Source organism: Vulpes vulpes, chromosome 2 (genome assembly GCF_048418805.1).
Source record: "Vulpes vulpes isolate BD-2025 chromosome 2, VulVul3, whole genome shotgun sequence".
Taxonomy (NCBI): domain Eukaryota; kingdom Metazoa; phylum Chordata; class Mammalia; order Carnivora; family Canidae; genus Vulpes; species Vulpes vulpes.
The window spans coordinates 33729713-33750574 of NC_132781.1; the positions used below are offsets into that span (position 1 = coordinate 33729713).

The following is a 20862-nucleotide window of genomic DNA, read 5'->3' on the forward strand; positions in this document are numbered from 1 at the left end:
CCCAAAGAAGCAGCTTTTAAAATTTTCCCTCAGGAGGGAAGAAGACAATAATAGGTGATTGTATTTCAGACCTAGCTGTTACCTCTTTTCTGTGACAACCTACTCTCTCTCTCAGGCACAAGGACCCTCTCTTGATTCTGCTTCAGCGTGCTTTCTATTTACTCCTCTCACTGCTTCCAGCTTGCCCTGTAGCGGTTGGATGAGATGCATATTTCAACAAGCCACTTGTTCTTTCCTTACTTTTTTGGAAAAGAGTCACCTTTTGGATGCCTGTAAATTCCTGTTAAAGAGGGAGAAGAGCAGAGTGATCCTGAAACAGCAAAGTCTTACGTGGCTCCTTGGCACTATGGGGTTTCTCTAGTACCAAGGAACCTGGGACATTGCTTATGGGGTCAATTTTTCTCTTGTCTGAAGTTCAGAGCTATGGTGTTTGATAAATGTGTATATGGGTACGTGTTTGTGTGTGACATGTTCACATTTAGTACAGACTATAAATGCTTATTCCTCAGAAGGTAGCTTTGAACAAGTTTTGGAATTTGGATTTGAAGCTGAGCATAACCAGAAACCCTTGCCAGCCTGCAAACTTCTTTTTCCCACCCGTACAGAAGAGAAGTGAGAGAAGAAATAATTCTACTCTGGGGAAATGCATAATTTAGAAGCTGTCTGCATGTATAAGAAAACAGACTCTGTGGCTATTCTGTAAACCCAGACTGGCAGCCAGGGCTCGTTTCCTTTTCTTTCTTCAGTGTTTGTATAAGACTGATGGGACCCGTGCTCTGAGTGCTCCCCACTGGGCAGCTAAAGCTGTGTGGACTTCAGAAGCTGGCCTGAGGCAAGCCTCCAGCTCATTTTGCTGCCTGTCTTTCCTAGTCTTTACCCTGACCTACCACCCCTTCCTTTCCTGGAGATATTATCCTTCCTGAGAGCAAAACAGGGGTATTGGAAAGTTCAAGGGTATTTCAGGAAACCTCAAGCAGGATACTTGGCTCTTTCTACCACCTGTAACACCTCAACACCCTGAACACCCAACACCATTGATTTTTTTTCTTTTCTTTTTTTTTTTAATAAATTAATTTTTTATTAAAATTTACCAACATACAGAATAACACCCAGTGCTCATCAAGTGTCCCCCTCAGTGCCCGCCACCCATTCACCCCCACCCCCCGCCCTCCTCCCCTTCCACCACCCCCAGTTCATTTCCCAGAGTTAGGAGTCTTTATGTTCTGTCTCCCTTTCTGATATTTCCCACACATCTCTTCTCCCTTCCCTTATATTCCCTTTCACTATTATTTATATTCCCCAAATGAATGAGAACATACACTGTTTGTCCTTCTCCGACTGACTTCACTCAGCATAATACTCTCCAGTTCCATCCACGTTGAAGCAAATGGTGGGTATTTGTCGTTTCTAATGGCTGAGTAATATTCCATTGTATACATAAACCACATCTTTATCCATTCATCTTTCGATGGACACCGAGGCTCCTTCCACAGTTTGGCTATTGTGGACATTGCTGCTAGAAACATCGGGGTGCAGGTGTCCCGGCGTTTCATTGCATCTGAATCTTCGGGGTAAATCCCCAACAGTGCAATTGCTGGGTCGTAGGGCAGGTCTATTTTTAACTCTTTGAGGAACCTCCACACAGTTTTCCAGAGTGGCTGCACCAGTTCACATTCCCACCAACAGCCAACACCATTGATTGACCATGGGTTTTTGTTTTGACCGCATTCATCTTCCCTACTATCAGAGGATGTCCAGGGTGAGAAGGAGGGGCTCTGGATCTAAGGGGTCATGTGTCTTCCTTCCTCATCTCCTGTTATGGCCAGGCCTAACTCCCAGGAAAAGCTGGGGAAACTAATTCTCACCTCCATATTCTTCCAAGTACTTCTGTAATGTTCAGTTTCACCTGATTTCACATCTTTAAAAATAGTGGTGGGTGGATCAAGTAGGGAAGACACTATGCCTGGGCTCTTGTCTGAATCCCTTTAGCAGTTGGACATCTTATGTGTAATTGGCCACCCTGAGTGTGGAGTGCTCTGTGGCTCAGGACTGCACAAAGGGACATGCAGTGTAAGAGTAGTGTGACCACTGTTGTCCTTCAGTCTAGAGCTGACCAGTGCTGTTGGCAACTCAGGAAGATGTACAGAGACCCAGGGATACGGTACTTTCAGTGACTGCTATGGTGGGAAAGATGTCAGCATCCATTTGGGAAAATTTGGTTAGTAAGGTTTAGAGGAAAAAGAGAACTATGATTTGCAGCTTTCTCTAAACATCCAGATGGATCCCAGACATAATCCAGCAAGGAAGATCTGATTTTGTTTGTCTTCCTCCCCCATCTTTCTAAATAATTTTATCTTCAAAGCATGATGCAGGCATTAATTAACAGTGTGACTCTCCTGGGAGGTAGGCAAGTGGGAACACCATCCCTATTAGTGAAGCCCAGGGAATAGGCAGGCCCAGAAGCTTCAGGGAGGGGAGCCAGAGAAGCAGAGTGTGTACTGGACCTTGGGGCTTTGCCCTCAGACCTTTATTTGGACATAGTCTGGAAACCACCCACTTTCTCAGTGCCCGGTGCCCAATAGAATAAAATTACTGAGGCAATGGCAGGAGAGCTGTTTGGTGCTATGGGATGACTAATGGAAACTTTGAGGATTGAGGAGAAATTCTGTTAAAATTCACTGTCCTTGTGAATTTTGGTTGCAGAAGTCTGAGTATGCCATTTGTTTCATTCATTTGCTTGCTTGCTTTTCAAACAAAAAAGTACTAAGCATCTATTTCTGGGCAAGGTATGGCAAAGCAAATAATTTCTCCCAAAAGAGCTTGCTAGCTGTGAGGGACCTTGCTGGTTGGGAACCTTTGTATCATGCTTAGTCTCAAGCAAAGGGTAGTGTGAGGTTTGTGGCCTCTGTAGGTGGTGATTTTAAGTGTTGGAAGACTCCTGGCATCTGGAGATTGATTAGAAATATATGCCTGTTGATATAATGATTTTGTAGAGGCTAAACTTTCCTTTTTTTTTTAATTTTTATTTATTTATGATAGTCACAGAGAGAGAGAGAGGCAGAGACACAGGCGGAGGGAGAAGCAGGCTCCATGCACCGGGAGCCTGATATGGGACTCGATCCCCGGTTTCCAGGATCGCGCCCTGGGCCAAAGGCAGGCGCCAAACCGCTGCGCCACCCAGGGATCCCAAATTTCTTCTTTTTATTTATTTATTTATTTATTTATTTATTTATGATAGTCACAGAGAGAGAGAGAGAGGCAGAGACACAGGCGGAGGAAGAAGCAGGCTCCATGCACCGGGAGCCCGATGTGGGATTCTATCCTGGGTCTCCAGGATCGCGCCCTGGGCCAAAGGCAGGCGCCAAACCGCTGGGCCACCCAGGGATCCCGAGGCTAAACTTTCCTTTTCATTTAGTCCCTTTTCTTGGTTGGCTCAGAAGAAGAGGCTTCTTAGGAGTCTTTTCCCTGGGGCTACAGGTGGCATATCCTTAATCCTGGCCTTTTCTAGGGTTCCCTAAGAATAGTGATCATGACAGTTTCGAAATGTTGGTTGAGGGTACCTAGGTTAACTGCTGAGAACCTTGGGTTGATATTGAACCTCCAACTCTAGAAAAGCAACAACACTGGGATCTTCAGTAGTTTAGTTTCATTCTCACAATTGGACATCTTGGCAATGATGGTAAGAAACAGAGGAGTCATTTCTTCCTGTAAATGTTGCCATCTCTGTTGGGTGGTAGTTGGACTCTACTTGCTTTGCAGGAAGTCCTGTTCCATCAACTAATGATATTCCCCTTATCTTGGTACTGCAGGCTGCTGAGAACCAGCCCTAGACCTCTGCTTGAGGGTCCTTCCTCTGAAGACATCACCAGTGTGTGGAGCCTGCCCCACACCTACCCCCTGCCAAACCACGGCCTTTACCTGTGTCTTTCGGTGTTTCCCGTGCGATCCATCCTGTGGGAGTGCCTCGTGGGCCACTCCAGAGTTCACCCCACGATCAGCGGCGCCAATGGTGAAGATGACAAGATCCAAGACTTTCCAGGCATATCTGCCCTCCTGCCACCGGACCTATAGCTGCATTCACTGCAGAGCCCACTTGGCCAATCATGATGAGCTCATTTCTAAGGTATATGTTCTCTGTAGGTCTTCCTTGCCCTCCTCTGGGTGGGGGGACACTTCTGGTTCATAAGGTTGCACAGGTTTATAGTTCTCCCAAAGAACCTGGGATATTTGTATTTTGTTTTTTTTGTACAGGGAGGGCTAACCTGCATGGCTTTCTCACTCAACTGAGAGATAACTGAGTTGGAGGGATGATGTACTAGTTAAATTTGTAATTTTGGAAATTAGATGTCATCCCTTTTGGAGGCTGGGGGGCTGGTGGCTCATAGGCTGGAGGGGAGAGGGACTGAGGAGTGATTGGAACCTCTCACTTGGCTGGCTTAGCTAAGTTTGCAGCTAAATGCTATGTAGAGTGCTGCCTGCCTGGAAAATGAACTCTAAGAAAGGTGGTAGGGGCAGGGTATCTTGTAGGAGGGACCTTTTAGCTGAGATGAGAGGATTGCCTTCCAAGCTCCCTGGGAAGGTTATAAGACGGTTGGTTGAATTACTAAAATGAGTGGCCTTTGGGGAGGACCAAAAGAAGCTTGGTAAAGAGCTGACCAATTGGCCTCAGGGATCTTTAGGGGTTCTACACTGTATTTTACCTCATGTAACACTTGGTCATAATCAGAAGAATAGAACCCTATCTTCCTGGAAAAGCTTTAGCAACTGTTTCCTACAATTGGGTTGGGGGGATTATGAATCAATAAACCCAACATCCCAGTGGGCAGTCTAGGAAGTGTCTCCTTCAAGGCAGTATTTTCAAGGGAACTCCCTCCTGGCCCTAAATTCCCATGGAGGAGAAGTGGGTTTTACTAGGCTGCACAAAAAGAAAGATTATGAGGACCTTTTCTCTTTAAAAAGCATCCTTCCTCAGAACTTGGGACTTCATAACATTAAAAAACAAACAAACAACCTTTATACACACCTAGACTAAATAAAAAAAAAAATAGTGTTCTTGATCTGCTTTCAAGAGCTGTTAGAAAAGGTGGCATCATTTTCTCAGCCTCTGGCTTGGTACTACCAGCCAGAGAGGTATGAAAGATCAGTAGTTCTAGAACAGTCCTGTCCGGCTGGCTGATCTGATAGGAAGTAAAGGAGGCTGTTTGAATAACCATGTCTATGGTTGTGGGGCTTCTCAAATCAGAACTGAGGACAGAAGTCCTCCTCTTATGTCCATTCCAAGATCTAGGGTTACCACAGAGCTTGAACCCTAGAGCCCTCAGAATCTTAGCCTCTGGACCACTTTCACTTCTCTAGGTTTCTGCTAATTACTCTCTTTTATGCCATTTATGTTCCATCCACCCTATAGCTTCCTTCTCTATTGGCCTCATCTTGTCTCAGGTTCTTCTTGAATCTTTTGGGAACCCCTTAAGTCTGGAATTTGGATGTGGGAGGCTGTGTCAGTGAGGGAAGAGAAGAGTTAGTCCCCCTTGCCTTGGAAGGGGGCCGGCAAGCTTGCAGGGAAAATGTAAGCTGTCCTATTTCTGGAACTCTCCAGAGAAAATAGAAGCCAAGTCATCTTTTTAATACCAGGAGAAAGTGCTATGTATCATAAGAAACTGAGGTAACAATAAAATAAATGTATTTTAGCACCTTCTATGTACTAAAAACTGCTAGTTGACACTTTAAACTGTTATCTCACTTAACCCTCATAAGAAAACTTTAAGGGAGGTGATGTTAATCTTATTTTATGGATGGAGAAGTTGAGACTCCTACAGGCTGTCCAAGAATGCAAATTGGAGGCCCAAAGAAGAGAGAGCAGTTACTTTGAGCACCTTCAGGAAGGATTTCTGGAAAAGGTGGTGTTTAAGCTGGGCCTTGTTAGATGGACAGAACATGTGGAGATGGTAGTGGCCTTCTACACTGAGATTTGAGATTTGAAGCTGGTATTCTGGGCCTCGGACAATCTGGCCTTTTTTGAATGAAGTTTCTTGCCAGTTCCTTGCTTTATGTTCCAACCACTTGGAACTAAACAACCTCCCTGAATATGCAGATGGGGGTATTTTAGGCCTCTGCACTTCAGCCAACAGCAGCCGTTTTCCTTCACCTCTTTCCTCTCTCCCAGGAGCCTTTGTATGTTCTCTCTCACCTGGGACCTTGTCTACTAGTTTTGCATCTCTGGGTCAGAACCTGACCCATCGCAAGAGCTCAGGAAATTATCAAATAAACAGATGGGTGGAGCTTGAGCCTTGGGAGAAGACAAGTGATGAGCAAAAAAAACGTCTGTTGGCCTCATGTCCTCCTTCCTGCCCCTTCTGGGGCAGAAAGGCTCATTCACAAGTCCAAGCCAAAGTCAGCACAGGCTTCAGTTTCATTGGCTACAACCGGCACACAGATGGGGTGCATTAGAGCTTGATGATTTAAAGAGTTGGGTTAAATGCCTGGCTGTGGGGAGGGAATGAGAGAACTGTGGCTGGCATTGCACAAAGATTCCTTTATTTCACTCCACAGCCACCCCCAGTGTTAAATAATCTATAGATTCTTATGCAGGTCCCCTTAATGGAAAGATTGTTGCCCCAGCCCCCTCCTTGAAAAATAGGCCTTTCTTTTCATTTTGTTTCTCTCTCCCATTTAAGAAAGTTCAGGGGTAGAATGTTTCTCCTGTTCTCCCCTCTTGACACAATCTCCTATGTGGTTTCAGAATCTGCCCAGTGGGAGTTAGGAGCTGGGAAGCAGATAACTGGAGCAGCAGTGTAATTAAATGATACTTTGTACTTGTAATAGAGCCTTTCATCTGGAAGCTTGACATTCCGTTGTTTGGTTTTAAAAAAAAAAAAAAAAAAAAAAAAGAAGTGTGTCTGACTTCATTATGGAGATGGCAACACAAAGGTCCAGAGAACTAAAACTCTAGTCGGCTAGTAGAGAACTGGGAACAAAATCAGGACTTTGGGCTCCCATGGAAATGTGTGATTGTAATGTTTTGAACAATTAGGATCTATCCTGATATGGTGCAAAGAATCCTCCACTAGTTTTTCTGCCTTCCCAGCTTGCTATAAGCCCCAGAGGCCTCATTGCTTGGAATCAACTGTCCAACCTCAAGTCTCAGTTTCTCACTAATAAAATGAGTGAAGTAATATTTGCTGCTGTATGTAATGCCTAGTAGCTAGCACTTACTGTGTGCTTACTATGTGCCATCTCCATAACAGTCCTATGAGGTAGGCATACCTTATTTGAAGGTAGAGTGAGGAGGTTTACCTCACTGGGTTGTTATGAGACTGGATGAGATCATGGGTGTGTGGGTGGTTGGCAAATCACAAAGCTCCTATGCAAATAGAAAGTAGACCCTTTGCTTGTCTTGGTTTGCTGTCCAAAGGAGGTTTGGAGGGGGTGGAGGGGATTGTTCTTGCCTGATACCAAGCAAATTTGGTCTAGCCAAGATAGTTTCACTTTAGAATGTAGAGCCCAGGAGTTGGATTTCTCAAAAGGCCATGGAAGCAAAGTTGTATGTGTTTGCACAAAGGTAACAGAGCATTTTCTCTGTAGGATGGGGATAGGGGGCCTCTTTGAATTGATGATGGAACTATCTAGGGAATGTGCTGAGACATCCTACATTTTCTTTCTTAGGGGGGTGTTGTGGTCTAAATACTGGAGTGTTTGCAGGCAGAGGTATTTTAAGTTGGCATGAGGAATTGCTCATATTGTTTTTCTCACTTAATGGTGCAAGCCCCATTATGAAAATATACTTGGGTTATAAAATAATAATAGTTTCAATTGGACCAGCTAGTTGCCCCAAGCAAGAAAAATCTAATGTTCATTTCAGTGGGAACTGGCTGTTAAAGAAAGCTGGATCGTCATAAGCTTTTCTGTGAAAATTTTCTGTGATCCTTCCTTTGCTTCCCTCCTGCTGACCCCATAACCCTTTGATGGCTTTGTGAAATAGGCTATTTGGGAATGGTGAATTGGATTAATCTCTCACAAACTCACTTTGGGAACGGTGGCTTCATTCCAAGACACAGTTTGCTCTAGTGTTCTAGGTGCAGTGGTGTCCAGTCCAGAGGTGAGGCAGAAATCTCTTCACCATCCAAAGCTATATAAATTACTGTATCAAATATTCAAGTCAGATTATCGCCTGGTGACAAGTACAGAATTCCCAGAACTATGGGTCATCTAGTCTAGCCTCTTTTCCTGAGGAAAGGGGCCACAGACAATTCAGTGACTGGCCTGAGGTTCCACAGCCTTAATGCCAGACATCTCTATCTCACACCCCCTCAGCTGTGCTCTGTGTGAGGAGCACTGGCTGTTTTTCAAGCCCTGGGCCTCCATCTGAGGTTGGGCACTTTTAGGAGGACAGTTCTTTTGTTTCCTCTTGGGTTCCATCGGGTTTACAGTAGTAGCATTTTGGATTTACCTGCCTGCCTAGATGTAAGATGCAGCATTGCTTTGAGAAAAGTGGCAGGGAGGAAGATGTTCTGAAGCCATGTATTGGTCTTCTGGCTACCGAGAAGTCCACCCTGCCTGCTGTTTCCTACCTCTGCTTCTGAGACCTAGTGTTCCACACCAGTGATTCTCAAGAAGACCTGTACCCCTAACACAGTGGCCTAGAGGTATTAGACTTGGAGGGGTGCTGGTACAGAGGTACAGAGATCTGTTCCATCCTTTCTGTTCTACTTATCGGGGATTTGTTTCTCTTAATTTACGCTGTCCACCAGCTTGTCTTTAATGTCTAATAAATATCCTAGAAAATTGATGTAAAGAATACATACAAGAATAGGATTTCTAAAAATCCACTAATTTCTTTTAAGTGTCTTGAAAAATTATAGTGAACTTTGGATTGTATGTAGTAGTGTTGATGGCTGCTGTGTCACATCAAGTAGCATAATTCATGAAGAATATGTACAATAAGATATATCTCTTGAAGATAATTCTGAGCTTTTCTAACTTGCAAAAAATATATGAATTCTAATTTTATTAATTGAAAGATTTTTGGTATCTACTAGATATGTGAGAATGCCTTTTACAAAAACTATAATTCAATAAAATTAGTATTTCTATTCCAGCAGGAGGAAAAAACATTAGATTGTATATAAACATATAAATGTCCATATCATAGAAAGTGAAAATTTTGTTTCTACAATACTGGGATCTATAAGTGTACCAGAGTGACTGATTTAAGAAAAATGAGGTTGAGAACAACCATGTTGGTAGGACCCACACCATAGTGGGTACCTTTGCTTCTTTTGTAATGTTGATAAAACATCATTGAACATTTGTTGATTTCCTGAAGACCATTTCTGAGGTACAGCAAAGGCAGAAATGATAAATTATGGGAAGAGTTCCAGAGTAAGCCAATAAGCTCTGTTTAAAAGCACATTCAATTAGTAGGCTCCATGCCCAGTGTGGAGCCCAATGTGGGGCTTGAACTCAGGACCCTGAGACCATGAGATCAAGAGTCGGACACTTAACCTACAGAACCATCCAGGCACCCCCACTTTCAACTTAGCTTTTGTAAAGAAAATTACGTATTTAATCTAAAGTTACTGACTTCTTTTCCCCAACTATCTGACATTTAAAGCCCTAATCTTCTAATGAAGTATTATTTCTGGAGGAGGGCAAAAATCTGTTGATCCCTCAGGAAGGGGTGACAGGTAAACCAAGTCTATACAGAAAAACTCCAAAGGGATATAGTTAAATGACAGTGTTCCTTGGTGAAAAGAAACCATTTGGAGCTTGTAAGATGTAATATTTTATGCTACTATCTTCTCTCCATAGGGAGGGAGATTGAATTACTTCAGGTGAGATAAGCCATAAATTAGTCTGGGATAATTTGTTTGTATAGCATGATTGCTCAAATATGGAACCACCTTAACTGGATCCAGAGGCCTCTGACATATGTGGGTAATGGCAGTGGGGACTGTGCCTATACTTGCTGTTTTGTCTCATTGGTTCTGTTCTGTCATTACACATCCACTAAATCTGTACTGTGTGTGTATGTAGCACTCTAGTAGTTTTAGAATATTACCCTCAGGGGTTTTATCCTCAAGGAACTTGGACTCTAGTTAAGAGATAATAGGTTCATAAGTTATTCTTTCTTGAAGTTTGTATTTCATCTTATGTTTATCTTAGAGCAGTTATCACAGTGTAACAGTGCATGTCTCCATTAGCTTGTGAACTGCTTGAGGAGATAATAGTGATACCATCTTTGTTTCTCTAGCACTCCACACAGCTCCTAAGACTGGTAGATTTTCAGTAAATATACGAATGAATGACTGTCAGTACTCTGAAATAGAGACAGACATAGATGGTCTTAACTTGGGGCCCATGGACTGGCTTTAAGGGATCCCTGAAATTGTATGTTTAATTCTGTGTGCATGTCTGTTTTTCAAGGGAGGGTTCCATAGCTTTCTTCAGGTTCTCAAAAGGTTGTTGACAAAAAAAAACCAAAAACAAAAAAAACCCTTAAGGTCCATCTGTCTAGAAATTGAAGTTCTGGGAAGACTTGGTAGAAGAAATGACATTGAAATGTGCTTTGAAGCAAGAATGTAGACACTTGGAAATGGGTGGGGAGGGGCCAGTAAAAAGAGCAGCACGAACAAAGAAGTGGAGGCAGGAAGCGTGTGGGGAGCTTTAGGTCAGATACTGAAGAGCTATGTGAAAAGAGATCCAAGGAGTAGGTTGAAGCCAGATTGTTGGAAGAATAGAAGTCCTGATTTTATACTGCTGGCATTTGGGTGCCATTGAAACTTTTGAGCAAGTAGTGACACGACCAGAGCTTTGCAGATGTTGTGATGTGGTAGGTGAACTGCTAAAGAGGAGTTTGGAGATGGAGGAACTAGTGTGTATGCATTGCAGTGGTCTCTGGCTTTTTGGGGCACATGATGGTTATTCAGTGAAGATTTGTTGAGCATTGCTTGAGAAAGAAATACAAGCGTTCTAGGATTTTAAAAAACCTGCCATTTATAGTCACAAATAAGAGGGATTAAGTTCAGGAGGTCACACTCTTTGGATGGGAGGCAGACCGGTCCCATCGTCATGTCTGCTCCCTCTGAAAATTAATGATCTAGACACAAGTAGAATTGCTTACCAATTTATTATCAAAGGAGCTGCTAGGGACTAAGTCTGGTGAATCATCTGTGTTTTTTGCTGCGGACTGCAGGCAGCTGGAACATGAATCTGCTCAGATGTGATCCTTTCTATGTGGTTGCTTTAAATACCAAAAGGAAATGTTGACTTGAGCTATGAGGCGTACCCTGAAAACTCTGTGGTTTGCAAATGCCTGTAAGGTTCCAATCCTAAGATTGGTTTGTACATTAGTGCCTTGGCATTCAGTAAGGATGCTGATGATTGCAAGCTTGTGTACTTAGTCAAAATCCAAAGAAACTCTTTTCGACAGAATGCCTTCTCTGGGAAACAAGAAGTAGGTGCAGGACCCTACCCCTATGTTTTTATTTGAATGCTGGCACTCGGTCTGTCTCTGGAATGGTAAAGCTGCACCATTGCTGGTTCTGCTGTTTTCTTTTTGGGGCCTGAACAGAATCCACCGTCATATTCTGATTGTTCAGTTTTTTTTTTATTTCAAACAACATGCCAGGCTTTATGCTGGGTACTGGGGATAGGGATGAAGTCAGTGTGATTCCTGTACTTAGCCTATTATCTTTAGGGTACAAAGGAATGTGAGACTCACTGTGGAGGGCAGAAGAATGTTTACATATGTGGTTGTGTTGTTGCCCTAAAAAACACAGGATGAAAAATGTACATTGCTGCTTAACTACTATTTATTGAACATATACTATGTTCCAGGGACTCCTTAAGACATTTTTCTTATTACTCCATCCCTTACTTTACAACAGCCCTTCACGGTGGAAATTAGGTGACTTGCCTAAGGACATAGGTTACCAAGAAGCTGTGTGTTATGAGATCTAGATAGGTCTGTGCCCTCTTTACCATAGCTTGATAGTCAATGGCCTTGGGTAGCTTTTTGGCATCAATTATTTTTCTTCTTCTTCTTCTTCTTCTTCTTCTTCTTCTTCTTCTTCTTCTTCTTCTTCTTCTTCTTCTTCCTCCTCCTCCTCCTCCTCCTCCTCCTCCCCCTCCTTTTTTTTGTTGTTTTTTTTTGTTTTGTTTTTAGGATTTATTTATTTGAGAAAGGGAGAGAGCACTCGTGCGTGCACACCCAGAGTGGGGAGGGGCAGAGGGAGAGGGAGAGAGAATCCAAGCAGACTTTGTGCTCAGCACAGAACCTGATACAAAACTTGATCTCAGGAGCATGAGATCATGACCGGAGTAGAAACCAAGAGTTGGACACTTAACTGACTGCACCACCCAGGTGCCTCAACATCACCTATTTTCTGGTCTCTCAGTAGTGTTGGTGGTAAACCCTACTCTGTGTTTCCCCTCCTGCCATTTCCCTTGCCTGAAGAGTCCTTCCTTCTCTCTTCCTCTTTGTCTTTCTCTCTCTCTCTCTCATTCCTTCCTTCCTTCTCTTCTTTCCCTTCCTTCCCTTCCTTTTTCACTTTCTACCCATTCCTGAAGACTAGTTTAAGTATTTTCTAGGATGTCTTGCTGGACTAGATGATCCTTTCCCTATGTTGAACTCCTAAGTTCACTGCCTGGTTGTTCACTTGGCAATTAATAATGACTGTCTTATAATAATATGGTATTATTGTGGTCATATGCACTTTTTACATATAATTGTCTTCCTAATAAGACTCTAAATGACCTAGAGTCAAAGGCTCTTCAGAACGTTAGAGCTAGAGAGGGCTTTGAACCTGGATTTTTTATTTCAGCTCCTCATTTTATAGATTAGGAAACCAAAGCCCAGAGAAACTGAGTACTTCTTGACTTTGTACTTTGCCACCTCCTCTCTGCCACACCACCTACAGCCATGTACATAACTGGTGCTTGTAAATGCTAGAGGAAGGCCTGGAGGAGAAGGCTGACAGGGGCAAAGCAAAAGTATCAAGCTGTATGATCTTGGGCAAGACTGTTCCCTTTGGCCTTCTATTTTCTTCAGTCATCCAAATGAGGCATTAGATGAGACTGTCATTAAAGTGTTCCTCCCCTCCTCCCCCCATCTTCTGATTCTAATATAGCAGCAACAGATGATACAAGGCAACGTAACTTAGTGGTTAACAATATTAATCTCTGAGCCAGACTGCCTGGGTTCAAAGCCTGACTTCACATAGTAGTTATGCAAAGCAAGTCACCTCTCTGTGTCTTAATGCTGTCATTGGGAAAATGGGAATAATATTAATATTAGATACCTAAAATATTTCTTTTTTTTTTTTAAAGATTTTATTTATTTATTCATGAGACACAATGCAGGGAGCCCGACGTGGGACTCGATCCCGGGTCTCCAGGATCATACTCCGGGCTGAAGGCGGTGCCAAACCGCTGGGCCATTGGGGCTGCCCTAGATACCTAAGATATTTCTGAGGAAATTAGGGGAGGTCATCAATATAAAGTATTTCTCACAGTGCTTGACATAATAGGAAATGCTCCATAAAGATTGGTAGTTGTTACCTTTGTATATTCACTAAGTAAAACCAAAGTGGCAAACATAACCAGATGCTGGCACCCCTAACTGTCCTGGTATATTGGCTCCTTCCTTCTTTCTGAGTCTCAGCTATTACCTGTTGGCTATACCCTTGCCAGTGGTCTTCTGAGACCTCTATAATCACCGAATTTCATGTTCCTTGAACTCCGAAGGGATGAGCAGGTCTCTGAAGATAAATAACAGCAGCAGCCTCTACTCTCTGACAGTGGTGGGGTTTGGCTTCCCTGCAGGCAGCCATGAGGGCACTCTAGAATTTAAATGGAAAAACCTGCCCCTGCCCCTTTCCCTTCTAGTCTGTCAGGTGGTGATTTTTCCTCCGACTCACACTGCAACCAGTCTGAGACCTTAAACTGCTGTAATGGCAGCCTGGATGTTGACTTCATAGCCAAGAATTGCTTGTCAGTTTGGCTCACCCTGTGATGCTTCCTGGTGTGGATGGAGTAAGGTTCTTTGAAAGAAGCCATTTTCATTATATTTAAAAAACAAGGCCCTAAAAGAATCTCTAATATCTTTGTTTCCAAAGCAGTGGGCCAGCTCCTGAAGGGAGGGTTTGACCTGGTGACCCAGAGTATTGTCTCTGGGGTCAGGGCTGCCAAGCCAAGGAGAGCTTTAGCTCTCTGCCTCCCTCCCCTCCCTTGCCTGTTGCTAGTGTCTGGGCTGTGACTCAGGGGCAGAAGGGGGAGAAGAGGAAGAGAGGAGGAGACAGCTCCACCAGCTGCTGCTAAAAACAACAACATCTAATCAGTCCATGAACTCCCTCCCCTCCAGACCACAGTGATGTCAAGAGGCGGAGCAGATGGCACTGGCTCTCCCCTCCTCCTTAACACCTTTGGGCCTTTGAAAGGACAACTTACATTGTCAAAACGAAAATAATTTAGTTTGGGGGACCAGGAGACTCCTTTTCCTCCCTGTTAGGGCTGGTCCCACCAATAGCATTTGCTTTAACTTTAACTCTCCAACAGATTGATGAGGGGATAGAAAAATTTTTCCTTGCCAAAACAAAAGATCCCAGAATGAAACTCCCGGCACTAAATCCTACCATTTATTCCTCTCCCTCTCTTTCTTTTCATGTATTCAACATTTAGTAAACTCCTCTTACATGTTAGATATTGGGAATATAGTTGCAAACAGATGTATGCTTTGTCCTCACCCAGCTTGTGCCCAGTACCTTTTGGTCACTGGAAAGCCCATCATCTGCAGAAGCAGCTGGTGGCAGAAGTAGGGATTCGCATCCTGAACTTGGCACCCAGGGTTGTCTGGGGCAGCTGAGAAGCCAGCATTTCCATATTGCTTTCCATCCAATTTGCCTGATTTCATGAGAATGCCCACCTATACACAGCTCTTTCCCTGACTGTCCCAGTCCTCCATTGCAGTGTCAGCCTCGGCTCTCCCAGCCCAGTAAAAACTGCCAGCTAGGCTCTTGAAGTTTGAGGTGACCAGTGGATTAGACCCCCTGTTCTCTGATGTGGCTTTGGAGGAATGTCTGTTCTCAGGAACAGGCCTTCAACCATTGGGTGGTAGTTGTTTTGTTTACTTCTGAAAACTGTACAGTTCTACCCTAAGTCCCTCCCCCTTTCGTTGCAGAATGTTCCAAATGACAGGTAGAGCTCTGGAGAGCCCTTTAAAGTTTCCCCTAGACAAATTTACCCCGACAACCAAAGGAGAGAGGAAGCAGGAGAAACCAGACTTACTGGAGCTTGTTAAGCTCCAAGTCCCCATATTTCTTGATCCTCACTTCAGCAGGAGAAAGAAAAGGCAAAGTATATTTGTGGGGGAGGAAAGCTCCTCCCTGTCTGTCTCCTTCTCTGTAAAAACAACAGGCCAGTCTGCCCTGGGCACTGTGGGGGCAGGTGCTGGGTAAATACACAAGGAAGGAAAGCCGATAAGATAAGGTCTGACAAATCTAGGTCACCAGGCTGCTGCCAGGCACCTGTGTGACTGGTCACCTTGAAGCTGACAGGAGGGAGGATGGACTTTTGTTCGGGGCACAGGCTGACTTCCCATGCCTTTGTTTGTTTATTTAATAAACATTTGTTGAACACCATTATATGCCAGGCTATATGCTAGGTATTTCAGGCCCCTCTATGTGTCTGTCAGGCAAAATCTCCTTCTGGATCCCAGGCCTGTAAACAGTACTAAAAAAAAAAAAAAGAAATGACATCATGCAAAATCCAGTCGGTCCACTAACTTCCAGGGTGGGGGCAACTAGTCTCTTGGTAGAAGGGAGGGCTCTTTGGAGTCCTTATTCCGTCTTTCTTCAGCTAAACCAAGGGTCAGGCAAAATTTTCTGTGAAGGCTGGATAGTAAATATTTTAGGCTTTTCCGGCCATGTGGTCTCAACTGCCCAACTCTGCAGCCATAGAGAATATATAAACAAATGAGAAGGGCTGTGTTCCAGTTAAATACTTATGAAGCAGGTGAGAGGCTCAATTTGTCGCTTGTGCATCATTAGCTGATTCCTAGGCTATAATACCAGAATTAGTGTTGTGAAGCTAATGTTGGAGAAATGGGTTTATGTGATTTCAGGAGGATTCTAAAACCAACATGGTGGTTACATTTGGTACGGATAATGTAGGAGCTGATGCAGTGTGCTCATTGACTAGTCCTGTTTGATATTCTGTGGTGTCAGCTACACAGGCCAAACTTTAGCCTCAGCCATCAAGCACCCCCAGATTTCCACTGAAGGTTACAGAGTGACTAAGCCAGACAGTGCACATAGTTTTACACAATCTTATCACTCTCATGGGAAAACAATGTGGGGCCCTGCAGACACAGAGTCCATGGCATCATTTTAAAAGCCCTGAATGCAGGGTTAAGACGCCTCTGCTCTAGACCTGGCTTTGCCACTAACCAGTGTGACACTGAGTAAGTCATGTAACCTCTCTGACCATCCAGCATATAGCGAATACTACTGTATGAGGCATTGGGGAAACAGCAGTGGACACATGAAAATGTTTGCCCTTAAATAACTTATGGCCTAGTGGGGAAGACAAATGGATAAATTATTATGAGATGTAGTGAAACACAGTCTTTGAGGAGGTGATTGTTCAGGATGCTATTGGGGCAAAGAGCAGGATGAGTTTTTTCTAAGTGAATGGGAAAGGGAGAGGTTCATTCTGAGCAGAGGCAGAGAAATGCCCTAGAGGAGATCACGCCTAAGGAATCACAGGAAGAGATGGAGAGGGTGAGAGGGGGGAAGCAGAGGTCAAAAAGAGTGCATTGCACTAGGTCCAGAAGGCTCAACTAAGGAATTTAGATTCAGTTTTGTATGCTCTGGGAAGCCATGAAGAACACTTTTAAGCAAGAGATGTTAGCGTTTGATTGAGATTAGAATATTATACCATGGCCTATTTCACAAAATCAATGTATCCAGCTTCTAGAAACTGTATATCCATGAACTTTGTGTGGACAGGGATGTTGATATTGTATAAAGTTAATCAACACCGATAATTAAGCCAGTGCTGTAATTCTCTGGTAATGCCTTCAGCTAAACAGCAGCCAGGTCAATCATCAGCAAACACCAAGCACCCATAACTTGGATGGGTTTTCAGAGGAAGGCCTTTCAGAGTTCCCTGCTTTGCTGGGCCAGGTATTCCCTTTTGCTTGGCCCTCTTGGCTGGCTTCTTGAAGCTCACTTAGTCATCATTAGGTGGCAATTGCAACCCCATGTTTATGAGTTTTTCTATTACATTAAAGTGAGAACTGAGTTGCAGAATTCACATGGCTTTTGGTGTAGTCATGGGACTTGGGACAGTGAAAAGTGAAGGGAAGAAGTAGATGGCTTCTGCACTCTTCCCAAGAGTTCCCACTCTTCCCACTACTATGAACGTAGCGGAAGGCAGAGATTTTCAAATCTACAACACATCAGAATAATCTGAGACAAAAAAGCCTATCTTCAGGACCTACCTCCAGAAATTCCTATTCTGTAGCTCTAAATGTGACTGGGAATGAAAGCCGTGCCAGGGGAAGGAAATAAGTCACTTTAGACGCAGGATTTAAGGAGGCATCCACTCTTAGGGCTGTACAGGTGCAGGGGCAGCACCTCCTAGCAAGGCCCTCCTTAAATGCCATGTGCTAGCTTCCTGGCTTGCCTCACCCAATTCCCAGCCTCCTCAGCACTTTGAAAGTAGCCAGGGCTTGGTGGCCCTACTGTTCCCTGTATGCCTTCTAGCCTTTTCCACTCCCTGAAGGTAAAAAGGGTTTTTTTTTTTGTTGTTGTTGTTGTCATTGTTTTAGATTTGTTTATTTGAGAGATAGCACAAGTGGGATGGGGTAGGAGAGAGCAGAGGGAGAGAGTCTCAAGCAGATTCCCTGCCAAGTCCTGAACCATATGCCCTAATTGGGCCACCGAGCTACCTAGGCACCCCACAAAGGGTGGTTTTGACTAACATTTGTTTGAGAAAAGAAAGAGTTCTTTGGAGACCTTCTTCTAATAATGATGATAATAGTCCTCATTTTACTGAGTGCTAACTATATACCAGCACAAATGCTGGGCACTATTTGTGTGACTCACATATTTTGTCCTACCGACCAAGGGAGAGATGTACTACCATTGTTATCAGTTGGGGATGAAGAAAACGAGGCTTAGCCAAATTGAATTGGCCAAAGGGACTCAGTTAGGAAATGGTAGAACCAGAATTGGAATTCAGGTAGTGACCTCCAGTTCATACCCCTAAATGCTCTGCCACTCTATTTCTTGTTTTTGTTTTGTTTTGTTTTTTTTAAGGATTTTATTTATTTATTCATGAGAGACATAGAGAGAGGCAGAGACATAGGCAGAGAGAGAAGTAGGCTCCCTGCAGCAGCCCAATGTGTAGGACTCAATCCCAGGACTCTGGGGTCATAAACTGAGCAGATGCTCAACCACTGAGCCACCCAGGTGCTCCTCTTGTTCTAAATTAGTAGGCTGGGCTGGGTTTCTCTGCTGTCTTGGCGCTTCCCAGGCTGTCTGCCTGGCTCTGAAATCTTTAGGTAACCCCCTGGGGTCTTGAACTTGCACCAAACATGGTACCCTATGGTCTATGTTTTCTTGTTTTTTAAAAAATAGGGTTTTTTGACCCATAGAGCCTTGGCAGACAGGGGAAGGGTTGAAGGAAGAGCATAGGTGATTCTCAGCAGAGGCAGAATAAGAGTTATTCTTAAGCTGTTTACTAATTAGCTCCTTTTGCTCCTGAAACCAGAAAGAAGAGGAACTCAAGAGTCAGCAGGGCTCGGAAGCCCTAATTAATTTGTGGTCCAACTGGGTCAGGGAGAGTGACCCTATGCAGTAGCTTTTTTTTTTTTTTTAATTCCCCTCAGGGACATGTGTGCCTCAGCTCACTAGAGCAGAGTTCCACAGCACTGAGGGGAGGGATTCCACTCTGGGAGTTAGATCTCCTGTGAAACACATGTCTGCCTATTCAGTCCCTTCCTCCCTAACCTTCTGGCTGGGTTCCTGCTGGTGTTAAGTTGCCCCAAATACTCAGTCTCTTATTTCACATCGTCAGGCAAAGATCCCACAGCCAAGGTGCCCTTTCAGCTTAGCTTTCCCATTGGCTGCTGCTCTCTGACAGATAAGCTCCTCAGAGAGGGAGGAGGGAGGATGGAGAGGTGGGTAAAAACTGGAGCAGACCCCTTTGTCCCTTTGTTATGCGGTGCAATGGGTCCTGCAGCTCCCCAGGATTGTATTTGACCGGGCAGGCTCTGGGGTGGTGGCTAAACTTCCAGCCCTTCTTTTATTGACAGATGGAACCTTACTTGGCTGAGGCACTATTATACATATGTTTAGACTTTACCTTAGGGTCGAAATTGGAGGCTAACTGTCAAGAGACAAGGAAACTTTGTTCAATGTGTGGGCTGGGAAGAATGCAGGGGCTCCTGAGCCAGGCTCTGTTTCTGCATAATCTGCTATGGCTGTGCCTGACTCCCTGTCTGTCCAAACCTTGAAATGTTTCATTCCTTGGGCTGGGTGGAATGGAGACATGAATGCTACTGCTAGTCAGGAGGGGGAAGAAGCCAGCGGACAAAATGTTCCTGTGCCTGGATGACCAGCCACAGCACAGGCTGAATCCCTAGGAATTGAGATGAAACCTTGCCTCTTTCTTTAGCCAACCCATATCTTGAGTAACAGATGAGTTACTGCCAGATGAACTGGTTTTAATTTACCTTTTTGAAGAGATAGATGCACTTAAAAATGAGCATGAAGTTTGCAGGGTTAGCTTGCCTGTCTCACTGCTGTGTGGAATGAACATGTACTCCTGGACTTACACGTCTTCTCTCTTCCCTGTCATTTGCAACCAAAACAAGTCCCTGGAATCTAGTTATAGAAATTATCATGTTATGTGGAGTTAGTTGATATTTCAGTCAGGAAATTTCCTCAAGACAAGGTTCTCAACCATGGCCTCTGAACACAACCTTGAAAGTAGGTACTATCATGATAGAACCCAAGAACTGGGCATGTATGTATAAGTTGGTCTTGAGTATCCAGAGACCATTTTAAATGTGTACAGAAAGGTAGCAATTAAATGTTTGTCTTGGAATAAGCCTGGTCTCTGCATTCTCCCAGGAGCCCTCTCCTAGGGAAGATGATTAAAAATAGATCTGAGTAGCACTTCCTGCTTGGCAGATGGCTGATAGCAAATGCTAGGGCTTGCAGCTGACCTTTCCTTTCTGAAATCTGCTCTATGTTTCCATGATGCTAATTGAGTCCCTCTCCAGACCTAATCAAAGAGCTGGCTGCAGAAAAACAAGGTTTGCTGTCCTGGCTGGGCTCAGTTCATGGAGCAACTTGAAAGTGCTGGAATTTGCATGGAAACACCCACTCTGTGGTCCAACTGGCTGGTCCTTGTTTAAAAACTAACAAGTTCTGCTTTCAGATTTGCTGCCTGGTGCTGTTAAGGATCCCACACCCTCTCCACCCCCATCAATAAGAAAAAAATTAGTGAAAAGAGGAGTGGTAAGAATGCCCTGTGTTAGATGTGTACACAATAGACAATGCTTAAACTCATCCAAAAAAGAGGCAGAGATTTCTTGAGATTTGGCTTCCAGGAGTGGTTCTGTCCCTATCAGCTGTTGTATTTCCTCACTTATAAAACACTGATAATACTTGAGACAATGCCCTGAGGTGGTATCCAAATATGGAAAACACAAGATATGGTTGCAAACATCTGTGGATAGCTGCTGAGTTCTCATGGAGTTATTCACCTCTCCTGGAAGGGAGATTGGGAGGTAGATGGGTCTTGCTGAGACTGTGCTAAGTGCTCTTGTGTCTTCAGTGGCAAAGCACCCCCACT

The 20862-nt window shown here is 44.0% G+C and overlaps 1 protein-coding gene across 1 annotated transcript in view; it reads left to right on the forward strand.

Moving 5' to 3' along the window:
- The window catches only part of YPEL2 (yippee like 2), a 59629-nt gene that overhangs the window by 16909 nt on the left and 21858 nt on the right, over positions 1-20862 (forward strand). The window contains exon 2 of the mRNA XM_025996040.2: positions 3810-4123. Coding sequence (XP_025851825.1) covers positions 4007-4123 — 117 coding nt within the window. The 5' untranslated portion in view covers positions 3810-4006. The remainder of the gene's footprint in view (positions 1-3809; positions 4124-20862) is intronic.